The sequence below is a fragment of the Streptopelia decaocto genome, assembly GCF_964273445.1.
Source record: "Streptopelia decaocto genome assembly, contig: HAP1_SCAFFOLD_218, whole genome shotgun sequence".
Classification (NCBI taxonomy): Eukaryota; Metazoa; Chordata; class Aves; order Columbiformes; family Columbidae; genus Streptopelia; species Streptopelia decaocto.
The window spans coordinates 4,690-31,759 of record NW_028116015.1 but is presented as its reverse complement, the minus strand read 5'-3'; the positions used below and the strand labels follow the sequence as shown (position 1 = coordinate 31,759).

The 27,070-nt window shown below is 62.6% G+C and overlaps 2 protein-coding genes across 5 annotated transcripts in view; both read left to right on the top strand.

The window, feature by feature from the left end:
- Positions 1 to 4,783, top strand: part of LOC309452457 (uncharacterized protein) — a 30,585-nt gene extending 25,802 nt beyond the window's left edge. For 3 of the 4 annotated variants that reach the window (XM_082077079.1, XM_082077080.1, XM_082077077.1), the window contains 6 exons: positions 2,799 to 3,071; positions 3,152 to 3,424; positions 3,497 to 3,598; positions 3,683 to 3,715; positions 3,858 to 3,908; positions 4,473 to 4,783. In XM_082077079.1, the coding sequence (XP_081933205.1) occupies positions 2,799 to 3,071; positions 3,152 to 3,424; positions 3,497 to 3,598; positions 3,683 to 3,715; positions 3,858 to 3,908; positions 4,473 to 4,495 (755 nt within the window). In that variant the 3' untranslated portion in view covers positions 4,496 to 4,783. The remainder of the gene's footprint in view (positions 1 to 2,798; positions 3,072 to 3,151; positions 3,425 to 3,496; positions 3,599 to 3,682; positions 3,716 to 3,857; positions 3,909 to 4,472) is intronic. The other variant, XM_082077078.1, reaches the window with a different exon arrangement.
- A 6,503-nt stretch (positions 4,784 to 11,286) lies between these two features.
- On the top strand, positions 11,287 to 26,302 carry TAF6L (TATA-box binding protein associated factor 6 like). Its single transcript, XM_082077081.1, has 10 exons — positions 11,287 to 11,447; positions 12,027 to 12,113; positions 13,459 to 13,609; positions 17,021 to 17,071; positions 18,930 to 19,024; positions 20,193 to 20,267; positions 20,928 to 21,148; positions 22,590 to 22,722; positions 24,334 to 24,462; positions 24,995 to 26,302. Exons 1-10 carry the CDS (start codon positions 11,301 to 11,303, stop codon positions 25,616 to 25,618), a joined length of 1,713 nt encoding a protein of 570 aa, XP_081933207.1. The 5' UTR covers positions 11,287 to 11,300; the 3' UTR covers positions 25,619 to 26,302.
- The last annotated feature ends 768 nt before the right edge of the window (positions 26,303 to 27,070 follow it).

The following is a 27,070-nucleotide window of genomic DNA, read 5'->3' as shown; positions in this document are numbered from 1 at the left end:
AAAGTCCCTTAAAAATTTTCCAATTTTCGTCCCAATTCTTCACATTCCCATTGAACCTTTTCAAATCCCTCTCAAAATTGTTGAAATTCTGTTGAAAGTTTGAAACTTCTCTCTAGAATTTTGAAAATCCACGTCCACATGTTTACAATTTCACGTCAAAATTGCTAAAATTCCAGTTGAAACAGGGGACACTGGGCACAGGGGACACCGGGAGTTGGGGGGTCGGGGGTCTCGACCCTGGTGAGGGGTCCGGGGCGCTGGGGGCGGGGCTGCCCCGTGGGGGTCCCGGCCCGAGGTTCCCGGCGGGGCGGGGCCGCCAGGGGGTCACGGGGTCCCCGTTCCCTGTCCCCGCCCCCCGCGCTGCCTCCGGCGCTTTCGCTTTCGCCTCCAACCTGCGGAGCCGGGATCTGCCTGGCGCTTGGTGACGTCAGGCACTGACCGTGCGGCCATTGGCGGGCGGCGGCGGGGCCAATGGCGGAGAGGGGCGGGGGTGGAGCCGGAGCTCGGGGCGGGGCTTTGCGGCGGGTCCCCTGAGGAGAGCAGCGGCAGAGGAGCGGAGCGGAGCCGCGCAGCCATGGGGCCGGGACGGGCGGCGGTTCTGCGGCTGCTGCTGGGGGCCCTGGGCGGGGCGGCGAGCGGTGAGCGCGGGGGCCGGGACCCCCTGGACCCCCCGGACCCCCCTTTCCTGGGCACCGGGACCCCCTGGACCCTTTGCCTTGGGCACCGGCACCCCCTGGAACCCCTGAACCCCCTTCCCAGGGCACCGGGACCCCCTGGATCCACCTTCACCCCCCTGGAACCCCCTTTCCTGGGCACCGGGACCCCCTGGACCCCCCTTTCCTGGGCACTGGAACCCCCTGGACCCCCCTGAACCCCCTTTCCCTGGGCACCAGGACCCCCTGGACTGTTTGCCTTGGGCACCGGGACCCCCTGGAACCCCTGAACCCCCTTCCCAGGGCACCGGGACCCCCTGGAACCCCTGAACCCCCTTCCCAGGGCACCGGGACCCCCTGGATCCACCTTCCTGGGCAACTCGGGTCCCCCAACCACTTCTGGGCTTCCGTTCCTGGACCCAGGACACAACTCGCCCCCCCAATATCCCTCCCCAGTCACGTCCCCCCTGACGCTGCCCCGCACCCCATCTGCTCCCCGGGCCCCCCACCCGTCCCGGCACCTTCACCCCGTCTCACTGCCCCCCCGTCCCCGCAGGGCCCCACTCCCTGCGCTACTTTGGTGTTGGGGTGTCGGAGCCCAGCCCGGGGGTGCCTGAGTTCATGGCCATGGGGTACGTGGACGGGAACCCCATCATGCAGTACGACAGCGACACCGGGCGGGCGGTGCCCCGGGCCAACTGGATGGCGGCGAATCTGGACCAGCACTACTGGAACGGAGAGACCCAGATCGCACTGGACTGTCAGCAGATTAACCGCGAGCACCTGGAAATTCTGCGGGACTACTACAACCAGAGCCGGGGTGAGTGGGGGCTCCGTGGGGCCGGGTGGGGGCTCCGTGGGGCTGGGGGGGGGCTCCGTGGGGCTCCGTGGGGCCGGGTGGGGGCTCCGTGGGGCCGGGTGGGGGCTCCGTGGGGCCGGGTGGGGCTCCGTGGGGCCGGGTGGGGGCTCCGTGGGGCCGGGTGGGGCTCCGTGGGGCTGGGGGGGGGCTCCGTGGGGCTCCGTGGGGCTGGGGGGGGGGCTCCGTGGGGCTGGGTGGGGGGCTTCTGGATCCCCCGTCCCAGAGCCGGGGGGGGGCTTCTGGATCCCCTAGCCCAGCCCAGCACATCCCCCCACCAGCACCCATGTCCTAGGTCTGGGGGGCTCCTGGGTCCCCCGTCCCAGCCCGTCCTCTCCACACAGCTCCTGGGTCCCCGTCCCAGCCCCTCCTGTCCCCCCAGCTCCTGGGTCCCCATTCCCAGCCCCTCCTGTCCCCCCAGCTCCTGGGTCCCCAGTCCCAGCCCCTCTTGTCCCCCCAGCTCCTGGGTCCCCCGTCCCAGCCTCTCCTGTCCCCACAGCTCCTGGGTCCCCGTCCCAGCCCCTCCTGTCCCCCCAGCTCCTGGGTCCCCATTCCCAGCCCCTCCTGTCCCCACAGCTCCTGGGTCCCCATTCCCAGCCCCTCCTGTCCCCACAGCTCCTGGGTCCCCGTCCCAGCCCCTCCTGTCCCCCCAGCTCCTGGGTCCCCGTCCCAGCCCCTCCTGTCCCCCCATCTCCTGGGTCCCCCGTCCCAGCCCCTCCTGTCCTCCCAGCTCCTGGGTCCCCATTCCCAGCCCCTCCTGTCCCCACAGCTCCTGGGTCCCCATTCCCAGCCCCTCCTGTCCCCCCATCTCCTGGGTCCCCCGTCCCAGCCCGTCCTGTCCCCACAGCTCCTGGGTCCCCCGTCCCAGCCCCTCCTGTCCGCACAGCTCCTGGGTCCCCGTCCCAGCCCGTCCTGTCCACACAGCTCCTGGGTCCCCGTCCCAGCCCCTCCTGTCCCCCCAGCTCCTGGGTCCCCCGTCCCAGCCCCTCCTGTCCCCCCAGCTCCTGGGTCCCCGTCCCAGCCCCTCCTGTCCCCCCAGCTCCTGGGTCCCCCATCCCAGCCCCTCCTGTCCCCCCAGCTCCTGGGTCCCCGTCCCAGCCCGTCCTGTCCCGGGTGCCATGGGGCCAGTGCAGCCTGGCCGTGCCCCGTGTGCAGGGCTCTGTGTCACACTCCGTGGGGCAGCCCGGGTGCTGTGGGCCCGACCCCCCGGGCTCATGCAGGGCTGGGTGGGGGCGCTACCAGGGCTCTGTGCCCCACTGAACGTCCCCCTGTCCCTGGTTGTGTTTCAGGGGTTCACACCATGCAGGGCATGTTCGGCTGTGACCTCCTGGAGGACGGCAGCACCAGGGGGTATTTTCAGTCCGCCTACGACGGGAAGGATTACATCGCCTTGGACCTGGACACCATGACGTTCACCGCGGTGGACGTGGCGGCACAGTACACCAAGAGGAGGTGGGAGGACACGGCTGAAGCCGAGTGGGTGAAGCACTTCGTGGAGAACACCTGCATCGAGTGGCTGCGGAGATACCTGAGCTACGGGTGCGACGTGCTGGAGCGGAAAGGTGAGGGACGCCGGGGACGCTGGGGACGCCGGAGCCACCGGGGATGGCGCATGTGCCGGCGCTCACCGCTGCCCTTCCAGAGCCGCCCACGGTGCGGGTGTCGGCGTCGGAGGCGCACGGGATCCTGACCCTGCGCTGCCGCGCGTTCGGCTTCTACCCGCGGCCCATCGGCGTCAGCTGGCTCAAGGACGGCGAGGTCCGGGACCAGGACACCGAGTGGGGCGGCATCGTGCCCAACGGCGACGGCACCTACTACACGTGGGCGACCATCGAGGCGCGGCCGGAGGAGCGGGACAGGTTCCGGTGCCGCGTGGAGCACGCCAGCCTGCCCGAGCCGCGGCTGTTCGCCAGCGGTGAGGCCCGTGGGCGCGGGGGCGCGGGGCACGGTGGGTTCGGTTCCCCCTTCACACCCGTGCCCTCCCCAGAGCCAGAGTCCAGCCTGCTCACCATCCTGGGGGCCGTGGCCACCGCCGTCCTGCTTGTCAGCGCCGTGGGCGCCGGAGTCGCCGTCTGGCGGCGCCGCTCAGGTAAAGCGGGGCCGGCGAGGGCGCGGGGGGCCGGGCACTCGGGGATCCCCCGCGGTGGGTGCCGGCACCTCTTTGTCTCCTTAGGGAAGACGCAGAAGGGCTACGGCGTGGCGCCCGGTGAGTACTGGGGGCGCATCCGGCTGCATTCTCTGCGCTTTGTGGCCGCTGTCGCTGTCCCCCCGGTGCTGGTGGCGCCTGTGGGGGCTGCAGCGTGGCCGCGGCTCCCGGCGCCGGCGCTCACGGCTGGTTCTCTCTGCAGGTGCGGACGGGGGGTCCGGCGGCTCCAACGGCTCCAACAGCGCAGCCCCAGGTGCGGCGCGGGACGGAGCCGGGGGGGGACGGGGGGACAGGGCGGCCCCGGCTCTCCCTGCTCCCCGGGACCCTGAGCAGAGGGACACGGGGCTGGGGACGGGGACACAGGGCTGCGGGAGGGAGATACGGGGCTGCAGGAGTGGATGCAGGGCTGGGGACGGGGAGGTGGCCCTGGGTGACACGGGGCTGGGGACATGGGGCTGCGGGAGGGGACACGGGGTTGGGGACACGGGGTTGGGGACGGGGAGGTGGCCCTGGGGGACACGGGGATGGGGACATGGGGTTGGGGACGGGGAGGTGGCCCTGGGTGGCACGGGGCCTGGGACGTGGGGCTGTGGGAGGGGATACGGGGTTGGGGACGGGGAGGTGGCTCTGGGTGACACGGGGCTGGGGACGTGGGGCTGTGGGAGGGGATACGGGGATGGGGACACGGGGTTGGGGACGGGGAGGTGGCCCTGGGTGACGCGGGGCTGGGGACATGGGGCTGTGGGAGGGGATATGGGAATGGGGACACGGGGTTGGGGACGGGAGGTGGCCCTGGGTGACGCGCTCTATTCCTCAGTCCCCACAGTGCTCAGCGCCTGAGCACCGGACATGCGGCTGGATGCGGCCCCTGCCCCGGGGCCAGTGGGAGGAGGTGGCCACCAGTCCCACCACGATGGTCCCACCGCACCGGTCCCACCGCGCTGCCCCGGCCGCGTTGGCGGCTCCTCTGCCCGGGGGGTTTCCTGCCCTGTTCACACCTGCGATTGCTTGCGGCTCTTTTGCCCGGGGAGTGTACCTGGTTTCTTCGGTGTGATTTGGTTTCCTGGCTACTCAGTAAACGCTGCTCCACACGCAGCGTCCGGCTGCGCCGCCGGTGCCGGTGCCGGGCTGGTGTCCTGGTTTTGTTAACAAACAAGTTTCTCTTTCAGTGAATTTTGCCTGTCAGCTAAAGCTTCATATTAACTGCATTTTCCTGGACAACCAGACCCGTGTTTTGGTGAACACAGCACTGGAATGTGAACTTATTGATAAGCACGGATGGACATCTCGGGAGAGGGGCAACGAGAGACAAGTGACCAAGAAACTGACCGACTGTATGTAACATCCCATTCACGTGAATACTTCATGTAAAAGTGGGAGATCACGAGGATCTCGTCCCTTCTGCTTATGGTCGACATTAGGAGAGGACCTTGCTAATTGTCCCTGTGAACTGAGGCCAGTGACAGACTGAATCCAGCTCCAGTTGGCTGCAGAGTCCAGTCCAGGACTTTGGGTGCTGGCTTGTGAACTGAGGCCCAGTGAGAGACTGAATCCAGCTCCGGTTGCTGCAGAGTCCAGTCCAGGACTTCGGGTGCCTGTCCTGCAGTTGCTGAGACTTTCAAGATTGGTTTTGTATATTTTGTATTATTTTCTCTATTTTTATTAGTAAAACATTGTTATTTTTCCAACTCTCTTCTCTCTGTTCTTCTTTCCCTCCCGATCGCCTGTGCTGAGTGGGAAGGGGGGAGAGGGAGGGGCACAAGGGGGAAGTAGGGGGGAGAGGAGGTTAACAATACATCTGCCACGGTGTTACTGTCACCCCGCAATCTAAACCCTCGACAGCTGGTTTGGTGTTCGCGGGCTGGTTTGGTGTGTGCCGGCGCTGGTTTGGCGTGCGCGGCGCTGGTTGTGTCCCCGTAGCCCAGCACGGTGTGGTGTTTGGGTTTGGTGACCCCTATGTCCCCAATGTCCCATTGACCCCAATGTCCCCAATATCCCCATTGACCCCAATATCCCCATGTCCCCAATGTCCCCATTAACCCCAATACCCCCATTGATCCCAATGTACCATTGACCCCATTGACCCCAATATCCCCATTGACCCCAATATCCCCAATCTCCCCATTGTCCCCCCAATGTCCCCACTGACCCCAATGTCCCCAATATCCCCATTGACCCCAATGTCCCCATTGACCCCAATGTCCCCATTGACCCCAATGTCCCCATTGATCCCAATGTCCCCAATATCCCCATTGTCCCCAATATCCCCATTGATCCCCATTAACCCCAATATCCCCACTGACCCCAATGTCCCCAATATCCCCGTTGCCCCCAATGTCCCCATTGACCCCAATGTCCCCACTGTCCCCCCAATGTCCCATTAACCCCAATATCCCCATTGTCCCCAATATCCCCAATATCCCATTGACCCCAATGTCCCCATTGTCCTCATTGTCCCCCCAATGTCCCCATTGACCCCAATGTCCCAATGTCTCATTGATCCCAATATCCCCCCAATGTCCCCATCACCCCCAATGTCCCCATTGATGCCATTATCATGTCCCAATGTCCCCACTGTCCCCAATGTCCCATTGTCCCCAATGTCCCATTGACCCCAATGTCCCATTGACCCCAATGTCCCCATTATCCCCATTGACCCCAATGTCCCCATTGTCCCCCCAATGTCCCATTTACCCCAATATCCCCACTGCCCCCAATATCCCCAATGTCCCATTGACCCCAATGTCCCCACTGTCCCCCCAATGTCCCCATTATCCCCATTATCCCCAATGTCCCCATTGATCTCAATGTCCCCAATATCCCCATTGACCCTAATGTCCCAAATATCCCCATTGACCCCGATCTCCCCAATGTCCCATTGATCCCCACGTCCCCAATGTCCCCATTAACCCCAATATCCCCATTGATCCCAATGTCCCATTGACTCCAATCTCCCCAATGTCCCCCCAATGTCCTCATTGTCCCCCCAATGTCCCCATTGACCCCAATGTCCCCCCAATGTCCCCATCACCCCCAATGTCCCCACTGACCCCAATGTCCCCATTGACCCCCCAATGTCCTCATTGTCCCCAATGTCCCCATTGACCCCATTGACCCCAATGTCCCCATCGACCCCATTGACCCCAATGTCCCCATTGATGCCATTATCATGTCCCAATGTCCCCATTACCCCAATATCCCCATGTCCCCAATGTCCCAATGACCCCAATGTCCCCATTATCCCCAATGTCCCCATTATCCCCATTGACCCCAATGTCTCCAATGTCCCAGTTGTCCCCATTATCCCCATTGACCCCAATATCCCCATTGATCCCAATATCCCCAATGTCCCATTGATGCTCATGTCCCCAATGTCCCCATTAACCCCAATATCCCTATTGACCCCAATGTCCCCATTGACGCCATTATCATGTCCCAATGTCCCCATTACCCCATAATCCTCATTGTCCCAAATGTCCCCATTGACCCCAATGTCCCCATTATCACCAACGTCCCCATTGTCCCCATTGACCCCAATGTCCCCATTGTCCCCCCAATGTCTCCATTGACCCCAATGTCCCAACGTCCCATTGATCCCAATATCCCCCCAATGTCCCCATCGCCCCCAATATCCCCATTGACGCCATTATCATGTCCCAATGTCCCCATTGCCCCAATATCCCCATTGTCCCCAATGTCCCATTGACCCCAATGTCCCCATTATCACCAACGTCCCCATTGTCCCCATTGTCCCCCCAATGTCCCCATTATCCCCATTATCCCCAATGTCCCCATTGACCCCAATGACCCCAATGTCCCCATGTCCCCATTAACCCCAATATCCCCATTGATCCCAATGTCCCATTGACCCCAATGTCCCAAATATCCCCATTGATCCCAATATCCCCAATGTCCCCACTGTCCCCCCAATGTCCCCATTGATCCCAATGTCCCCAATATCCCCATTGTCCCAAATATCCCCATTGATCCCCATGTTCCCAATGTCCCCATTAACCACAATATCCCCACTGACCCAAATGTCCCCAATGTCCCCATTGACCCCAATGTCCCCACTGTCCCCCCAATGTCCCATTAACCCCAATATCCCCATTGTCCCCAATATCCCCAATACCCCATTGACCCCAATGTCCTCATTGTCCCCCCAATGTCTCCATTGACCCCAATGTCCCAACGTCCCATTGACCCCAATATCCCCCCAATGTCCCCATCACCCCCAATGTCCCCATTGACGCCATTATCATGTCCCAATGTCCCCATTACCCCAATATCCCCATTGTCCCCAATGTCCCATTGACCCCAATGTCCCATTGACCCCAATGTCCCCAATGTCCCCATTGTCCCCATTATCCCCAATGTCCCATTTACCCCAATATCCCCAATATCCCCACTGCCCCAAATATCCCCAATGTCCCATTGACCCCAATGTCCCCACTGTCCCCCCAATGTCCCCATTATCCCCATTATCCCCAATGTCCCCATTGACCCCAATGTCCCCAATATCCCCATTGACCCCCCAATGTCCTCATTGTCCCCAATATCCCCATTGACCCCAATATCCCCATTGATCCCAATATCCCCAATGTCCCATTGATCCCAATGTCCCATTGACTCCAATCTCCCCAATGTCCCCCCAATGTCCCCATTGACCCCAATGTCCCCCCAATGTCCCCATCACCCCCAATGTCCCCACTGACCCCAATGTCCCCATTGACCCCCCAATGTCCTCATTGTTCCCAATGTCCCCATTGACCCCAATATCCCCATTGACGCCATTATCATGTCCCAATGTCCCCATTACCCCAATATCCCCATTGTCCCCAATGTCCCATTGACTCCAATGTCCCCATTATCCCAAATGTCCCCATTATCCCCATTGACCCCAATGTCCCCAATATCCCCATTGTCCCCCCAATGTCCCCATTATCCCCATTGACCCCAATGTCCCCATTGACCCCAATGTCCCCAATATCCCCATTGTCCCCCCAATGTCCCCATTATCCCCATTGACCCCAATGTCCCCATTGACCCCAATGTCCTCAATATCCCCATTGACCCCAATGTCCCCATTGTCCCCCCAATGTCCCCTTTGTCCCCAATGTCCCCATTATCCCCATTGACCCCAAAGTCCCCAATGTCCTCAATGTCCCCCCAATGTCCTCGTTATCCCCAATGTCTCCATTATCCTCACTGACCCCAATGTCCCCACTGACCCCCCAATGTCACCTCGGGAAAAGCACTAAAAAGTGTCGCCGGGTGTCCCCGAGCTTCGCGCTGTGAGGGGACGGGCGGGGAAAGGGCGGGAAAACGAGCGGAGACGAAAGAAGCCCAACGGGACCCGAGCGGAGCCGAACGAACCCGAGCGGAGCCGAACGGGGCCCGAGCGGAGCCGAACGGGACCCGAGCGGAGCCGAACGGGACCCGAGCGGAGCCGAATGGGACCCGAGCGGAGCCGAACGAACCCGAGCGGAGCCGAATGGGACCCGAGCGGAGCCGAACGCGCCCGAGCGGAGCCGAACGAACCCGAGCGGAGCCGAACGCACCCGAGCGGAGCTGAACGGGACCCGAGCGGAGCCGAACGGGACCGAGCAGAGCCGAACGGGACCCGAGCGGAGCCGAACGGACCCGAGCGGAGCCGAACGGACCCGAAGGGGCCCGAACGAATCCGAAGGGGCCCGAACGAACCCGAAGGGGCCCGAACGAACGCGAAGGGGCCCGAACGAACCCGAAGGGGCCCGAACGAATCCGAAGGGGCCCGAACGAACCCGAAGGGGCCCGAACGAACCCGAAGGGGCCCGAACGAACGCGAAGGGGCCCGAACGAATCCGAAGGGACCCGAGTGGAGCCGAACGCACCCGAAGGAAACACGAACGCACCCGAATGGACCCGAATAACACCGAAGGGTCCCGAGTGGAGACTGGGTCCCCAAGGGGCATTCCTGGGTCCCTCTGGGGCACTCCTGGGTTCCCTAAGAGGCATTTTTGGGGAAAAAAGGAGGGACCCAGGCGTCCGGGCCCCATACATTGCACTGGGGAGGGACCCAGGCGTCCAGGCCCCATAGATTGGAATGAAGAGGGACCCAGACGTCCAGGCACCATAGATTTGACCAGGAAGGGACCCAGGCGTCCGGGCCCCATAGATTTCACTGAGAAGGGACCCAGGCGTCCGGGCCCCATAGATTTCACAGAAAAGGGACCCAGGCGTCCGGGCCCCATAGATTTGACCGACAAGGGACCCAGGAGTCCGGGCCCCATAGATTACACTGGGGAGGGACCCAGGCATCCGGGCCCCATAGATTTGAACGAGAAGGGACCCAGGCGTCCGAGCCCCATAGATTTGAACGAGAAGGGACCCAGGCGTCCGGGCCCCATAGATTGCACTGGGGAGGGACTCAGGCGTCCGGGCCCCATAGATTTGACTCAGGAGGGACCCAGGCGTCCGGGCCCCATAGATTGCACCAAGGAGGGACCCAGGCGTCCGGGCCCCATAGATTCGTCCGAGGAGGGACCCAGGCGTCCGGGCCCCATAGATTTGACTCAGGAGGGACCCAGGCGTCCGGGCCCCATAGATTTGACAGAGAAGGGACCCAGGCATCCGGGCCCCATAGATTATGGGTTTCTATGGGTCACTCTGCGTTACTTATGGGCCTCTATGCGTCACTTATGGGGCACCATGTGTCAATTATGGGGCTCTATGAGTCACTTATGGGGCACAATGTGTCACTTATGGAGCTCTATGCGTCACTTATGGGGCTCTATGAGTCACTTATGGGGCTCTATGTGTCACTTATGGGCCTCTATGCGGCACTTATGGGGCTCTTTGCGTCACTTATGGGGCTCTATGTGGCACTTATGGGGAGTGGCGTGGTGGGCGTGGCCAGGGCCCGGAGTGGGCGGGGTCTGCGGCAGCCCTAGCGCAGCGGGAAGAGCGGCGCGGTGGGCGTGGCCAGGACCCGGAGTGGGCGGGGCCTGCGGCAGCCCCAGCGCAGCGGGAGGAGCGGCGGGGTGGGCGTGGCCACGCCCCGGGGCGGTGGGCGGAGCGTGGGCGTGGCCGGCGGTGGGCGGGTCCGCGGCAGCCCCAGCGCAGCGGGAGTAGCGGCTCGGTTGGCGTGGCCACGCCCCGGCGGTGGGCGGAGCCGCGGCAGCCCCAGCGCAGCGGGAGGAGCGGCGGGGTGGGCGTTGCCACGCCCCGGGGCGGTGGGCGGAGCGTGGGCGTGGCCGGCGGTGGGCGGGTCCGCGGCAGCCGCAGCGCAGCGGGAGGAGCGGCGCGGTGGGCGTGGCCGGGGGTGGGCGGGGCCTGCGGCAACCCCAGCGCAGCGGGCGGAGCGGCGCGGTGGGCGTGGCCACGCCCCCGAGTGGGCGGAGCGTGGGCGGGGCCGGCGGCAGCCGCAGCGCAACGGGAGGAGCGGCGTGGTGGGCGTGGCCAGCGGCGGGGCGGAGCCAGCGGCAGGCTCAGCGTAGCGGGCGGAGCGGCGCGATGGGCGTGGCCACGCCCCGGCGGTGGGCGGAGCGTGGGCGCGGCCGGCGGGAGCCCCAGCGTAGCGGGAGGAGCAGCGCGGTGGGCGTGGCCACGCCCCCCGAGTGGGCGGAGCGTGGGCGTGGCCGGCAGTGGGCGGGGCCTGGCCGGCATGGCGGAGCGGGAGGAGCGGCGGTTCGTGGAGCTGCCGCGGGAGTCGGTTCGGCTGATGGCCGAGAGCGCGGGGCTGGAGCTCAGCGACGAGGTGGCGGCGCTGCTGGCCGAGGACGTTTGTTACCGGCTGAGGGAGGCCACGCAGGTGGGGGGGGGGGGCGGGAAGGGGGGGGGTTGGGGCGGGGTGGGAGGGGGTTCTATGGGGTACGGGGGAGACGCTACGGGGCGCTTATGGGGCTCTATGAGTCACTTATGGGGCTCTGTGGGTCAATTATGGGGCTCTATGGGGCACTCCTGGGTCCCTTGGGGCACTCCTGGGTCCATCCCGAACTCCTGAGTCCCCTATTTGGGTCCCTTGGGGCACTCCTGGGTCCCTCCCCGAACTTCTGAGTCCCCTATTTGGGTCCCTCTCCCGAACTCCTGGGTCCCTCTCCCGAACTCCTGGGTCCCTCCCGAACTTTTGTGTCCCAAGGGACCCAGGAGTTCGGGAGAGGGACCCAAATAGGGGACCCAGGAGTTTGGGAGAGGGACCCAGGAGTTCGGGAGAGGGGACCCAGGAGTGCCCCAAGGGACCCAAGGATCTCTATGGGGCACTTATGGGGCTCTATTTGTCACTTATGGGGCCCTGAGTCACTTATGGGGCACCATAGTTCACTTATTGGCGGTGCTGATGGCGCCGGGTCCGTGTGTCCGTGTGTCCATGTCGGTGGCCGTGTGTCCCCAGAACAGCTCCCAGTTCCTCCGGCACACGCGGCGCCGCCGGCTCACGGTGGAGGATTTTAACAGAGCCCTGCGCTGGAGCAACGTGGAGGTGACGGGGACACGGGGGGACATTGGGGGGATGGGGACATTGGTGGGGACATGGGGACACTGGTGGGGTTGGGGACATGGGGACATTGGTGGGGACATGGGGACACTGGTGGGGTTGGGGACATGGGGACACTGGGGGGGACATGGGGACACTGGTGGGGTTGGGGACATGGGGACACTGGTGGGGACATGGGGATAGCAGTGGGGTTGGGGACATGGGGACATTGGGGGGGTTGGGGACATTGGTGGGGACGTGGGGACATTGTGGGGGTTGGGGACACCAGTGGGGACATGGGGACACCAGTGGGGACATGGGGACATTGTGGGGGTTGGGGACATTGGTGGGGTTGGGGACATGGGGACATTAGTGGGGACATGGGGACACCAGTGGGGTTGGGGCCATGGGGACACTAATGGGGACATGGGGACATTGGTGGGGACATGGGGGCATTGTGGGGACATTGGTGGGGATGTCAGGACATTGGTGGGGACATGGGGACACTGGTGGAGTTGGGGCCATGGGGACATTGGTGGGGACATGGGGACATGGGAACATCGTCCCCCCATCATCTCTCCATCGTCCCCCGTTGTCCCCATTGCCCCTGTTATCCCCCCATTTTCCCTGTTGTCCCCCAATATCCCCCATTGTCCCCATCACCCCCATTGTCCCCAATATCCCAAATAACCCCATTGTCCCCATCGCCCCATCATCCCCATTGCCCCCGTTATCCCCCCATTTTCCCTGTTGTCCCCCATCGCCCCCATTGTCCCCATCGTCCCCATTGCCCCCAATGTCCCCATTGTCCCCCATCATCTCTATTGCCCCCATTGTCCCTATCACCCGCATTGGCCCCCATTGTCCCCCAATGTCCCCATCTCCCCCATCGTCCCCAATATCCCCATCGCCCCCATTGCCCCCATTGCCCCCATCATCCCCATCGCCCCCATCATCCCCATCATCCCCATCATCTCCATTGTCCCCATTGTCCCCATCGCCCCCATTGCCCCCAATGTCCCCATATCCCCCATCGTCCCCAATATCCCCAATGTCCCCATTGCCCCCATATCCCCATGGCCCCCATTGACCCCATTATCCCCCCATTTTCCCTGTTGTCCCCCATCTCCCCCATCGTCCCCAATGTCCCCATTGCCCCCATTATCCGCCCATTTTCCCATTGTCCCCCAATGCCCCCATTGTCCCCCAATGCCCCCAATGTCCCCATTGCCCCTGTTATGTCCAATGTCCCCCATTGTCCCCCATTGTCCCCCATTATCCCCAATGTCCCCATCGCCCCCATCACCCCCAATGTCCCCACATCCCCCCCATCGTCCCCATTGTCCCCCAGGCGGTGTGCGGCTCCGGCTCCCAGGACGCGCTCCAGTTCCGCGTGGCCAAGGAGGCCGAGCTGTTCTTCGCCGAGGAGCGCGAGGTCAACCTGCCCGAGCTGGCGCTGGCCACCAACATCCCCAAGGGCTGCGGCGCCGCCGCCGTGCGAGGTGGGACCCCCTGTCCCCAATGGGGACACCCCGGGACCCCAATATCCCAAATGGGGACACCCCAGAACCCAATGGGGACACCCAGGGACCCCAATGGCCCCAATGGGGACACCCCGGGGACCCCCCGGGACCCAATGGGGACACCCCGGGACCCAATGGGGACACCCAGGGACCCCAATGGGGACACCCCGGGACCCACCGGCCCAATGGGGACACCCAGGGACCCACCGGCCCAATGGGGACCCCAATGGCCCCAATGGGGACACCTCGGGACCCCAATGGGGACACCCAGGGACCCCAATGGCCCAATGGGGGACACCCCGGGACCTCAATGGCCCAATGGGGACACCCAGGGACCCCAATGGAGACACCCAGGGACCCCAATGGGGACACCCCGGGACCTCAATGGCCCAAATGGGGACACCCAGGAACCCCAATCTCCCCAATGGGGACACCCAGGGACCCCCATGGAGACACCCAGGGACCCCAATGGCCCAATGGAGACACCCGGGGACCCCAATGGGGACACCCAGGGACCCACGGACCAATGGAGACCCCAATATCCCCAGTGGGGACACCCCAGACCCCAATGGGGGACACCCCGGGACACCAATGGGGACACCCAGGGACCCCAGTGGAGACACCCAGGGACCCCAATGTCTCAATGGAGACACCCGGGGACCCCAATGAAGACACCCCAAGACCCCAATGGAGACACCCAGGGAGCCCAATGGCCCAATGGGGACACCCAGGGACCCCAATGGAGACACCCGGGGACCCCAATGGGGACACCCAGGGACCCCAATGGAGACACCCAAGGACCCCAATGGAGACACCCAGGGACCCCAATGGCCCAATGGAGACACCCAGGGACCCACCAGCCCAATGGAGACCCCAATGGCCCCAATGGGGACACCCCGGGACCCCAATGGGGACACCCGGGGACCCCCGGACCAATGGGGACACCCAGGGACCCAATGGGGACACCCAGGGACCCTAATGTCCCCAATGGGGACACCCCGGGAACCCACCGGACCAATTGGGGTACCCAGGGACCCCAATGGAGACACCCAGGGACCCCAATGGCCCAATGGGGACCCCAATGTCCCCAATGGGGACACCCGGGGACCCCAATGGAGACACCCGGGGACCCTAGTGGGGACACCCAGGGACCCCAATGGAGACACCCCGGCACCCCAATGGGGACACCCAGGGACCCCAATGGAGACACCCGGGGACCCCAATGGCCCAATGGGGACACCCCGGCACCCCAATGGGGACACCCAGGGACCCCAATGGAGACAACCCAGGGACCCCAATGGCCCAATGGGGACACCCAGAGACCCCAATGGGGACACCCAGGGACCCCCGGCCCAATGGGGACCCCAATGTCCCCAATGGGGACACCCAGGGACCCCAATGGAGACACCCGGGGACCCCAGTGGGGACACCCAGGGACCCCAATGGCCCAATAGGGACACTCAGGGACCCCAATGGGGACACCCCGGGACCCACCGGCCCAATGGGGACACCCAGGGACCCACCGGCCCAATGGGGACCCCAATGGCCCCAATGGGGACACCTCGGGACCCCAATGGGGACACCCAGGGACCCCAATGGCCCAATGGGGGACACCCCGGGACCTCAATGGCCCAATGGGGACACCCAGGGACCCCAATGGAGACACCCAGGGACCCCAATGGGGACACCCCGGGACCTCAATGGCCCAAATGGGGACACCCAGGAACCCCAATCTCCCCAATGGGGACACCCAGGGACCCCCATGGAGACACCCAGGGACCCCAATGGAGACACCCAGGGACCCCAATGACCCAATGGGGACACCCGGGGACCCCAATGGGGACACCCAGGGACCCCAATGGAGACACCCAGGGACCCCAATGGCCCAATGGAGACACCCGGGGACCCCAATGGTGACACCCAGGGACCCACGGACCAATGGAGACCCCAATATCCCCAATGGGGGACACCCCGGACCCCAATGGGGGACACCCCGGGACACCAATGGGGACACCCCGGGACCCCAATGGAGACACCCAGGGACCCCAATGGCCCAATGGGGACACCCAGGGACCCCAATGGAGACACCCAGGGACCCCAATGTCTCAATGGAGACACCCAGGGACCCCAATGAAGACACCCCAAGACCCCAATGGAGACACCCAGGGAGCCCAATGGCCCAATGGGGACACCCAGGGACCCCAATGGAGACACCCGGGGACCCCAATGGGGACACCCAGGGACCCCAATGGAGACACCCAGGGACCCCAATGGCCCAATGGAGACACCCAGGGACCCACCAGCCCAATGGAGACCCCAATGGCCCCAATGGGGACACCCCGGGACCCCAATGGGGACACCCGGGGACCCCCGGACCAATGGGGACACCCAGGGACCCAATGGGGACACCCAGGGACCCTAATGTCCCCAATGGGGACACCCCGGGAACCCACCGGACCAATTGGGGTACCCAGGGACCCCAATGGAGACACCCAGGGACCCCAATGGCCCAATGGGGACACCCAGGGACCCCAATGGGGACACCCAGGGACCCCCGGCCCAATGGGGACCCCAATGTCCCCAATGGGGACACCCAGGGACCCCAATGGAGACACCCGGGGACCCCAATGGGGACACCCAGGGACCCCAATGGCCCAATGGGGACACTCAGGGACCCCAATGGGGACACACCGGGACCCACCGGCCCAATGGGGGCACCCAGGGACCCACCGGCCCAATGGGGACCCCAATGGCCCCAATGGGGACACCCTGGGACCCCAATGGCCCAAATGGGGACACCCAGGAACCCCAATGTCCCCAATGGGGACACCCCGGCACCCCAATGGGGACACCCAGGGACCCCAATGGAGACACCCGGGGACCCTAATGGCCCAATGGAGACACCCAGGGACCCCAATGGGGACACCCCAGGACCCACCGGCCCAATGGACACCCCAATGGCCCCAATGGGGACACACCAGAACCCAATGGGGACACCCCGGGACCCCCGGCCCAATGGGGACCCCAATGGCCCCAATGGGGACACCCCGGGACCCACCGGCCCAATGGGGACACCCAGGGACCCCAATGTAGACACCCAGGGACCCCAATGGCCCAATGGGGACACCCAGGGACCCCAATGGGGACACCCAGGGACCGCAATGTAGACACCCAGGGACCCCAATGGCCCAATGGAGACACCCAGGGACCCCAATGGCCCCATGGGGACACCCTGGGACCCCAGTGGCCCAATGGGGACACCCCGGGACCCACCGGCCTAATGGGGACACCCAGGGACCCCAATGGGGACACCCCGGGGACCCCTCGGCCCAATAGGGACACCCTGGGACCCCAATGGGGACACCCCACTCATGGCCGCCTCCCCCACAGTGCACGTGGCGTATCTGGATGGGAAAGGAAACGTGGAGCCGCAGGGCACTGGTGAGACATGGGGGGGATGGGGGGGGGACCCCTGAGGTGATTTGGCGCCATTTTGATCATGAGGTGATTTGGCACCATTTTGAGCCTGAGGTGATTTTCCCACCATTTTGACCCTGAGGTGATTTTGGCGCCATTTTGACCCTGAGGTGATTTGGCGCCATTTTGACCCTGAGTTGATTTTCCCACCATTTTGACCCTGAGGTGATTTTGGCGCCATATTGAGCCTGAGGTGATTTTAGTGAGATTTTGACCCTGAGGTGATTTGGCGCCATTTTGAGCCTGAGGTGATTTGGCTCCATTTTGATCATGAGGTGATTTGGCGCCATTTTGATCATGAGGTGATTTGGCGCCATTTTGACCCTGAGGTGATTTGGCGCCATTTTGACCCTGAGGTGATTTGGCGCCATTTTGATCATGAGGTGATTTGGCGACATTTTGAGCCTGAGGTGATTTTAGTGACATTTTGAGCCTGAGGTGATTTGACACCATTTTCCCCCTGAGCTGATTTTCCCACCATTTCCCCCCTGAGGTGATTTGGCGCCATTTTGCCCCTGAGCTGATTTTCCCGCCATTTCCCCGAGCTGATTTTCCCGCCATTTTCCCCGAGCTGATTTTCCCGCCATTTTCCCCCTGAGCTGATTTGGCCCCATTTTCCCCCTGAGCTGATTTTCCCGCCATTTCCCCCTTGAAGTGATTTTCCCGCCATTTTCCCCCTGAGGTGATTTTTCCCACCATTTTGACCCTGAGCTGATTTTCCCACCATTTTGACCCTGAGGTGATTTTCCCGCCATTTCCCCCCGAGCTGGTTTTCCTGCCATTTCCCCCTGAGGTGATTTTGGTGCCATTTTGATCCTGAGGTGATTTTGGCGCCATTTTGACCCTGAGCTGATTTTCCCGCCATTTTCCCCTGAGTTGATTTTCCCGCCATTTCCCCCCTGAGGTGATTTTGGCGCCATTTTCCCCCGAGCTGATTTTCCCGCCATTTTCCCCCTGAGGTGATTTGGCGCCATTTTCCCCCCGAGCTGATTTTCCCGACATTTTCCCCCTGAGGTGATTTTAGTGACATTTTAACACTGAGGTGATTTGGCGCCATTTTGAGCCTGAGCTGATTTTTCCCTCCATTTTGCCCCTGAGGTGATTTGGCGCCATTTTGAGCCTGAGCTGATTTTCCCGCCATTTCCCCCCTGAAGTGATTTTCCCGCCATTTTCCCCCTGAGCTGATTTGGCGCCATTTTGAGCCTGAGGTGATTTTGGCGCCATTTTGAGCCCTGAGGTGATTTGGTGCCATTTCCCCCCTGAGCTGATTTTCCCACCATTTCCCCCCTGAGGTGATTTGGCACCATTTTGAGCCTGAGGTGATTTTCCCGCCATTTCCCCCTGAGGTGCTTTGGCCCCCTTTTGACCCTGAGGTGATTTTAATGACATTTTGCCCCTAAGGTGATTCTGGTGCCATTTTGAGGCACTTTGGGGGTCACTCTATTCATGGATAATTCCCACATTAGTCACTTTTTGTACATTTTCTTCCATCATATCATGAAATCGAGGCTGAAACTCCCAGAATTGGTGCCCCTGGGACCGCCATATTGACCCTGAGGTGATTTGGCGCCATATTGAGGCACTTTGGGGGTCACTCTATTAATTGATAATTCCCACATTAGTCACTTTTTATACATTTTCTTCCATTATATCATGAAATCGAGGCTTAAAACCCTCAAATTGGTGCCCCTGGGGCTGCCATTTTGATCCTGAGGTGATTTTGGCGCCATTTTGACCCTGAGCTGATTTTCCCGCCATTTCCCTCCGAGCTAACTTTCCCGCCATTCCCCCCCCCCTCAAACTTTGGGGGTGTGCCCCCCAGTCCCCAGCGCCGTGTCCTCGCTGAGCGACGACCTGCTCCAGTACTACCACCACGTCACCCGCGCGGCGCTGGGCGACGACGCGCAGCTCATGAAGGTGGGTGCCGGGGACCCCCCCATGGGGACACCCCCAATGGTGCGGGGTGACCCCCCACGGGACACCCCCCAATGGTGCGGGGGACCCCCGGGACACCCACAATGGTGCGGGGTGACCCCCGGGACCCCCCAGTGGTGCGGGGGACCCCCACGGGACACCCCATAATGGTGCGGGGTGACCCCCCGGGACACCCCACAATGGTGCCGGGGGACCCCCCGGGACACCCCCATAATGGTGCGGGGAGACCCCACGGGCCCAATGGGGACACCCCGGGACCCCCATGGGGACACCCAGGGACCCCAATGGGGACACCCAGGGACCTCCATGGAGACACCCAGGGACCCCAATGGCCCAATGGAGACACCCCGGGACCCCAGTGGAGACACCCAGGGACCCCAATGGGGACACCCAGGGACCCCCATGGAGACACCCAGGGACCCCAATGGCCCAATGGGGACACCCCGGGACCCCAATGGAGGCACCCAGGGACCCCAGTGGGGGACACCCCAGGGACTCCAATGGTCCAATGGGGGACACCCCGGGGACCCCAATGGGGACACCCCAGGGACCCCAATGTCCCAATGGGGGACACCCAGGGACCCCAATGGGGACACCCAGAGACCCCAATGTCCCAATGGGGACACCCCGGGACCCCAATGGAGGCAGCCAGGGACCCCAGTGGGGGACACCCCAGGGACTCCAATGGTCCAATGGGGGACACCCCGGGGACCCCAATGGGGACACCCCAGGGACCCCAATGGCCCAATGGAGACACCCAGGGACCCCAATGGGGACACTCATGGACCCCAATGGCCCAATGGAGACACCCAGGGACCCCAATGGGGACACCCAGGGACCCCAATGGCCCAATGGAGACACCCAGGGACCCCAATGGTCCAATGGGGGACACCCCGAGGACCCCAATGGGGACACCCAGGGACCCCAATGGCCCAATGGGGACACCCAGGGACCCCAATGGAGACACCCAGGGACCCCAATGGAGACACCCGGGGACCCCAATGGCCCAATTTGGGACACCCCAGGGACCCCAATGGAGACACCGGGACACCCCCCCACAAAGGTGCGGGGTGACCCCACAGGGTGACCCCACGGGGACACCCCCCCAATGGTGCGGGGTGACCCCACGGGGTGTCCCCGGTGTCCCCAGGTGGCCCTGCAGGACCTGCAGAGCAACGCCAAGATCGCCGCCCTCCTGCCATATTTCGTCTACGTGGTCAGCGGGGTGAGAGCGGGGGCGCCCGGACGCCTGGGTCCCTTTGCCGGACGCCTGGGTCCCTTTCCCGAACTCCTGGGTCCCCTTTCCCGAACTCCTGGGTCCCTCCCAAACTCCCATGTCCCCTCGAATTCCTGGGTCCCCCTGAACTCCTGGGTCCCCTTTCCCGAACTCCTGGGTCCCTCCCAAACTCCTGGGTCCCTCCCAAACTCCTGGGTCCCCCTGAACTCCTGGGTCCCTCTCCCGAACTCCTGGGTCCCCCCCCGAACTCCTGGGTCCCCCTGGTTTCCTGGGTCCTCCCCAAACTCCTGGGTCCCCCCCCCCAAACTCCTGGGTCCCCTCTCCCGAACTCCCGTGTCCCCCTGAACTCCTGGGTCCCTTTCCCGAACTCCCGTGTTCCCCCGACCGACTGGGTCCCTTTCCCGAACGCCTGGGTCCCTCCTGAACTCCTGGGTCCCCTCTCCTGAACTTCCGTGTCCCCCTGAACTCCTGGGTCCCTTTTCCCGAACTCCTGGGTCCCCCCAGATGCCTGGATCCCCTATTTGGGTCCCTTTCCCGAACTCCTGGGTCCCTTTCCCGAACTCCTGGGTCCCTGGGGCACTCCTGGGTCCCCTTTCCTGAACTCCTGTGTCCCTGGGGCACTCCTGGGTCCCTTTTCTTCCCCCCCAGGTGAAGTCCATCAGCCACGACCTCCCCCAGCTCCACCGCCTCCTGCACGTGGCGCGCAGCCTCCTCCACAACCCGTTCGTGGCGCTGGGCCCCTACGCGCGCAGCCTGAGCGCCAGCGTCCTGTACTGCGCGCTGGAGCCGCTGGCCGCCTCCATCAACCCGCTCAACGACCACTGGCCGCTGCGCGACTACGCCGCCATGCTGCTGGCACGCATCTTCTGGTGAGGGGCCCGCCCCCCATTGGCCCCCATTGGCCCCCGTTGGCCCCCATCATCTCCATTGGCCCCATTGACCCCCATCATCTCCACTGGCCCCATTGACTCCATCACCCTCATCATCTCCATTGGCCCCCATTGGCCCCCATCACCCCCATCGTCTCCATTGGCCCCCATCACCCCCATCGTCTCCATTGGCCCCCATCATCTCCATCATCTCCATTGGCACCCATCATCTCCATGGTCCCCCATCGTCTCCATCGGCCCCATTGACCCCATGGCCCCATGGTCCCCATTGGCCCCCATTGGCCCCATTGGCCCCCATTGTCTCCATTGTCTCCATTGGCCCCCATCATCTCCATCGTCTCCATTGGCCCCCAATGGCCCCATTGGCCCCCATTGGCCCGCATTGGCCCCATTGGCCCCATTGACCCCATTGTCTCCATTGGCCCCCATTGTCTCCATTGGCCCCATTGTCTCCATTGGCCCCCATTGGCCCCATTGGCCCCCATTGGCCCCCATTGTCTCCATTGGCCCCCATTGTCTCCATTGGCCCCATTGCCCCCATTGGCCCCCATTGGCCCCCATTGGCCCCCATTGGCCCCCATTGACCCCATTGCCCCCATTGGCCCCATTGACCTCATCAACCCCATTGTCTCCATTGTCCCCCATCACCCCCATCAGCCCCATCGTCTCCATCGTCTCCATTGACCCCAATGGCCCCATTGGCCCCCATTGTCTCCATTGACCCCATTGACCCCATCACCCCCATTGTCTCCATTGGCCCCCATATTCTCCTTTGGCCCCATTGGCCCCAATGGCCCCATTGGCAGCATTGGTCCCCATGGTCTCCATGGCCCCCATTGGCCCCATTGACCCCATCACCCCCATTGTCTCCATTGGCCCCATTGTCTCCATTGGCCCCATTGTCTCCATTGGCCCCAATGGCCCCATTGGCCCCAATGGCCCCATTGACCCCAATGGCTCCATTGACCCCATTGGCCCCCATTGTCTCCATTGAGCCCAATGGCCCCATTGGCCCCATTGTCCACATTGGCCCCATTGTCTCCATTGGCCCCATTGGCCCCCATTGACCCCATTGTCTCTATTGGCCCCCATTGTCTCCATCGGCCCCATTGACCCCATCACCCCCATTGTCCACATTGGCCCCATTGTCTCCATTGGCCCCCGCTGGCCCCATTGGCCCCATCACCCCCATTGTCTCCATTGGCCCCATTGTCTCCACTGGCCCCCATCACCCCCATTGTCTCCATTGGCCCCATCACCCCCATTGTCTCCATTGTCTCCATTGTCCCCATTGACCCCATCACCCCCAATGCCCTCATCACCCCCATCGTCCCCAATGACCCCATCAACCCCATCTCGCCCATGGCCCCCATGGCCCCCATTGTCCCCCATCATCTCCATTGTCCCCATTGACCCGCAGGACGCACGGCGAGTCGGTGAGCGGGCTGTGCCAGCACATCCTGCTGGCGCTGCAGAGGGTGCTGGTCGACCCCGTGCGCCCCCTCTGCTCCCACTACGGAGCCGTCGCGGGGCTGCACGCGCTGGGCTGGAAGGTACAACCATGGGGGTCCCTTCATGGGGGTCAGTTCATTCATTGGGGTCAGTTCATTGGGGTCAGTTCATTCATTGGGGTCAGTTCGTTCATTGGGGTCAGTTCATTCATTGGGGTCAGTTCATTGGGGTCAGTTCATTCATTGGGGTCAGTTCATTCATTGGGGCCAGTTCATTGGGGTCAGTTCATTGGGGTCAGTTCATTCATTGGGGTCAGTTCGTTCATTGGGGTCAGTTCATTCATTGGGGTCAGTTCATTGGGGTCAGTTCATTCATTGGGGTCAGTTCATTCATTGGGGTCAGTTCATTCATTGGGGTCAGTTCGTTCATTGGGGTCAGTTCATTCATTGGGGTCAGTTCATTGGGGTCAGTTCATTCATTGGGGTCAGTTCATTGGGGTCAGTTCATTCATTGGGGTCAGTTCATTGGGGTCAGTTCATTGGGGTCAGTTCATTGGGGTCAGTTCATTCATTGGGGTCAGTTCGTTCATTGGGGTCAGTTCATTGGGGTCAGTTCATTGGGGTCAGTTCATTCATTGGGGTCAGTTCATTGGGGTCAGTTCATTGGGGTCAGTTCATTGGGGTCAGTTCATTCATTGGGGTCAGTTCATTGGGGTCAGTTCATTGGGGTCAGTTCATTCATTGGGGTCAGTTCGTTCATTGGGGTCAGTTCATTGGGTCAGTTCATTGGGTCAGTTCATTGGGGTCAGTTCATTCATTGGGGTCAGTTCATTCATTGGGGCCAGTTCATTGGGGTCAGTTCATTCATTGGGGTCAGTTCATTGGGTCAGTTCATTGGGGTCAGTTCATTCATTGGGGTCAGTTCATTCATTAGGGTCAGTTCATTGGGGTCAGTTCATTCATTGGGGTCAGTTCATTCATTGGGGTCAGTTCATTGGGTCAGTTCATTGGGGTCAGTTCATTCATTGGGGTCAGTTCATTGGGGTCAGTTCATTCATTGGGGTCAGTTCATTCATTGGGGTCAGTTCATTCATTAGGGTCAGTTCATTGGGGTCAGTTCATTCATTGGGGTCAGTTCATTGGGGTCAGTTCATTGGGGTCAGTTCATTCATTGGGGTCAGTTCATTCATTGGGGTCAGTTCATTCATTGGGGCCAGTTCATTGGGGTCAGTTCATTCATTGGGGTCAGTTCATTGGGGTCAGTTCATTCATTGGGGTCAGTTCATTCATTAGGGTCAGTTCATTGGGGTCAGTTCATTGATTGGGGTCAGTTCATTGGGGTCAGTTCATTCATTGGGGTCAGTTCATTGGGGTCAGTTCGTTCATTGGGGTCAGTTCATTCATTGGGGTCAGTTCATTGGGGTCAGTTCATTGATTGGGGCCAGTTCATTCATTAGGGTCAGTTCATTGGGGTCAGTTCATTCATTGGGGTCAGTTCATTCATTGGGGTCAGTTCATTGGGTCAGTTCATTGGGGTCAGTTCATTCATTGGGGTCAGTTCATTGGGGTCAGTTCATTGGGGTCAGTTCATTCATTGGGGTCAGTTCATTCATTGGGGTCAGTTCATTGGGGTCAGTTCATTGGGGTCAGTCCATTGGGTTGGTTCATTGTCCATTGTCCGTCTGTCCATCTGTCCGTTGTCCGTCCGTCCAGGCCGTCGAGCGCGTGCTTCTCCCCCACCTCCCCGCGTTCTGGACCAACCTGCAGCCCGTGCTGGACGACGGCTCCGTGTCCAACGCGCAGGTCAAGGCCGACGGCCACAAGGTCTACGGGGCCATCCTGGTGAGTGCGGGGGTCCCCATTGGCTGAGCACCCCCCAGTGGGGCTGGTGGAGGATCCCCATGGGGCTGAGACCCCCCAATGGGGCTGATGGGGGGTCCCCATGGGGCTGAGCAGCCCAATGGTGCTGCTGGGGGATCCCCATTGGGCTGGTGGGGGATCCCCATGGGGCTGAGACCCCCCAATTAGGCTGTTGCTTGGGCCCCCAATTTGCCTGCGCTCCCCCTAATTGTGCTGTTGGGGGACCCCCCAATTAGGCTGTGGGGGGGACCCCCAATTGGGCTGTTGGTGGATCCCCAATCGGCTCTTGTGGGACCCCCCCCCAGTTGGGCTTTTGGGGGGACCCCCAGTTTGGCTGTTCCTTGGCCACCCCCAATTTGGCTGCACACCCCCCATAATTTGGCTGTTGTGGGACCCCCAATTGTGCTCTTGGGGGGGACCCCCAATTAGGCTGTTGCTTGGTCCCCAATTTCCCTGCGCCCCCCCAATTGTTCTGTTGTGAGGCCCCCAATTTACCCCCCAACCCCCCCCATAGGTGGCCGTGGAGCGCCTGCTGAAGATGAAAGCCCAACCCCCCCCCACCCCCACCCCCACTCCCCCCACTCCCCCCACCCCCCCCGCCCCCCCCTCATCCCCCCCGCCCCCCAATCCCCCCTCCCCCCCCCTCCCCCGCATGTACGCCGAGCTCTACGACTTCTTCGGCGACAGTTTGGCCACGCGCTTCGGCACCGGCGCCCCCCCAACACCCACCCCCCAGCGCCCCCCCCGTGCCGCCGCGACACCCAACAACAACACCCGCAAGATGCCGCAGCTCACGGCCGATTCGGCGGGCAGCCCGTGTCACCGTCACCACGACAACGCAACAACCGCAACGACGACAGTGCGACCGTCGAACCGGTCGGCGCGGCCGCGCGTGCCCGACGTGTTCCCGCGCTGGCGCTCGGCGGCGCGGGGGGCGCCGCGCTTCAGCTTCGTCATCGCGGGGCGGCCGGTGGGGCGGCGCTGCCAGGGCCGGCGCTTCCAGACCAGCTTCGCGCACTCGCCTGCGCCCCCCGGCCCCGGCGCCCGCGCGGCGCACCGGCTGCCGGTCATCGGGCGCGCGGCGCGCGCGGCGACCAGGGCGGCCCGGGCCGAGTACTCGCTGCTGCTGCCGCTATGAGGGGCGGCGGCGGCGGCAGCGGCGGCGGCGGCACCAGCGGCAGCGGCAACAAGCGGCGTCACCGGCGTCACTGGTGTCAACTGGTGTCACTGGTGTCAACTGGCGGCAGCGGCGGCAGCGGTGTCACCGGTGTCCTGGTGTCACTGGCATCAACCAGCATCATCGGTGTCACCAGCGTCACCCGGTGGCACTGGTGACGCCGGCATCACTGGTGTCACCAGCGTCAACTGGTGTCATTGGCATCACCAGTGTCATTGGTGTCACTGGTGTCATCGGTGTCACTGGCGTCACTGATGTCACCGCCATCACCAGTGTCATCGGTGTCACCAGCGTCAACTGGTGTCACTGGCATCACCGGTGACACCGGTATCACTGGCGTCACCAGCATCACCAGTGTCATCAGTGGCACTGGTGACACCGGCACCACTGGTGTCACTGGCATCAACCAGTGTCATCGGTGTCACTGGTGTCACCAGCGTCACATGGTGGCACAGGTGACACTGGCATCACTGGTGTCACTGGTCTCACCAATGTCACTGGCGTCACCGGCATCACCAGTGTCATCGGTGTCACTGGCGTCACTGATGTCACTGGCATCACCAGTGTCAACCGGTGTCACCAGCATCATCGGTGTCATCGGTGTCACCAGCGTCACCACCGTCGCCGGGCAATAAACCTGTTGGTTGCCGCATCCCTGGTGTCCATGTGTCTGTCCATTGTGTGTGTGTCCGTGTGTGTCTGTCCGTGCATCCGTCCGTGTGTGTCCGTCCGTGTGTGTCTGTCCGTGTGTCCGTCCGTGTGTCCGTCCGTGTGTCCGTCCGTGTGTGTCTGTCCGTGTGTCCGTCCGTGTGTGTCTGTCCGTGTGTCCGTCCATGTGTCTGTCTGTGTATGTCCGTCCGTGTGTGTCTGTCCGTGTGTCCGTCCGTGTGTCCGTCCGTGTGTGTCCGTCTGTGTGTGTCCGTCTGTGTGTCTGTCCGTGTGTCCGTCCGTGTGTGTCCGTCCGTGTGTCCGTCTGTGTGTCTGTCCGTGTGTCCGTCCGTGTGTGTCCGTCCGTGTGTCCGTCCATGTGTCTGTCTGTGTGTGTCCATCCGTGTGTGTCTGTCTGTGTGTGTCCGTCCGTGTGTGTCTGTCCGTGTGTCCGTCCGTGTGTGTCTGTCCGTGTGTCCGTCCGTGTGTGTCCGTCCGTGTGTCCATCCGTGTGTGTCCGTCCGTGTGTGTCTGTCCGTGTGTCCGTCCGTGTGTGTCCGTCCGTGTGTCCATCCGTGTGTGTCCGTCCGTGTGTGTCTGTCTGTGTGTCCATCCGTGTGTGTCCGTCCGTGTGTCCGTCCGGTTGCCCAGGAGCAGGTTGCTGTTGCCCCAATGGGGCTCAGGGGGTTGGGGAGCTGCGGCTTCAGTGGGTGAGCTAATGAGGGGAATAATGAGGCTAATGAGGCTAATGAAGCTAATAATTAG

What these genes read in the sequence shown, in the direction of transcription:
- TAF6L (XM_082077081.1), top strand. Translation starts at nt 11,301, where the DNA reads ATGGCGGAGCGGGAGGAGCGGCGGTTCGTGGAGCTGCCGCGGGAGTCG. An exon ending in GGCTGAGGGAGGCCACGCAG is followed by an intron (nt 11,448 to 12,026) that starts GTGGGGGGGGGG and finishes GTGTGTCCCCAG; the next exon opens with AACAGCTCCCAGTTCCTCCG. An exon ending in ACGACGCGCAGCTCATGAAG is followed by an intron (nt 19,025 to 20,192) that starts GTGGGTGCCGGG and finishes CGGTGTCCCCAG; the next exon opens with GTGGCCCTGCAGGACCTGCA.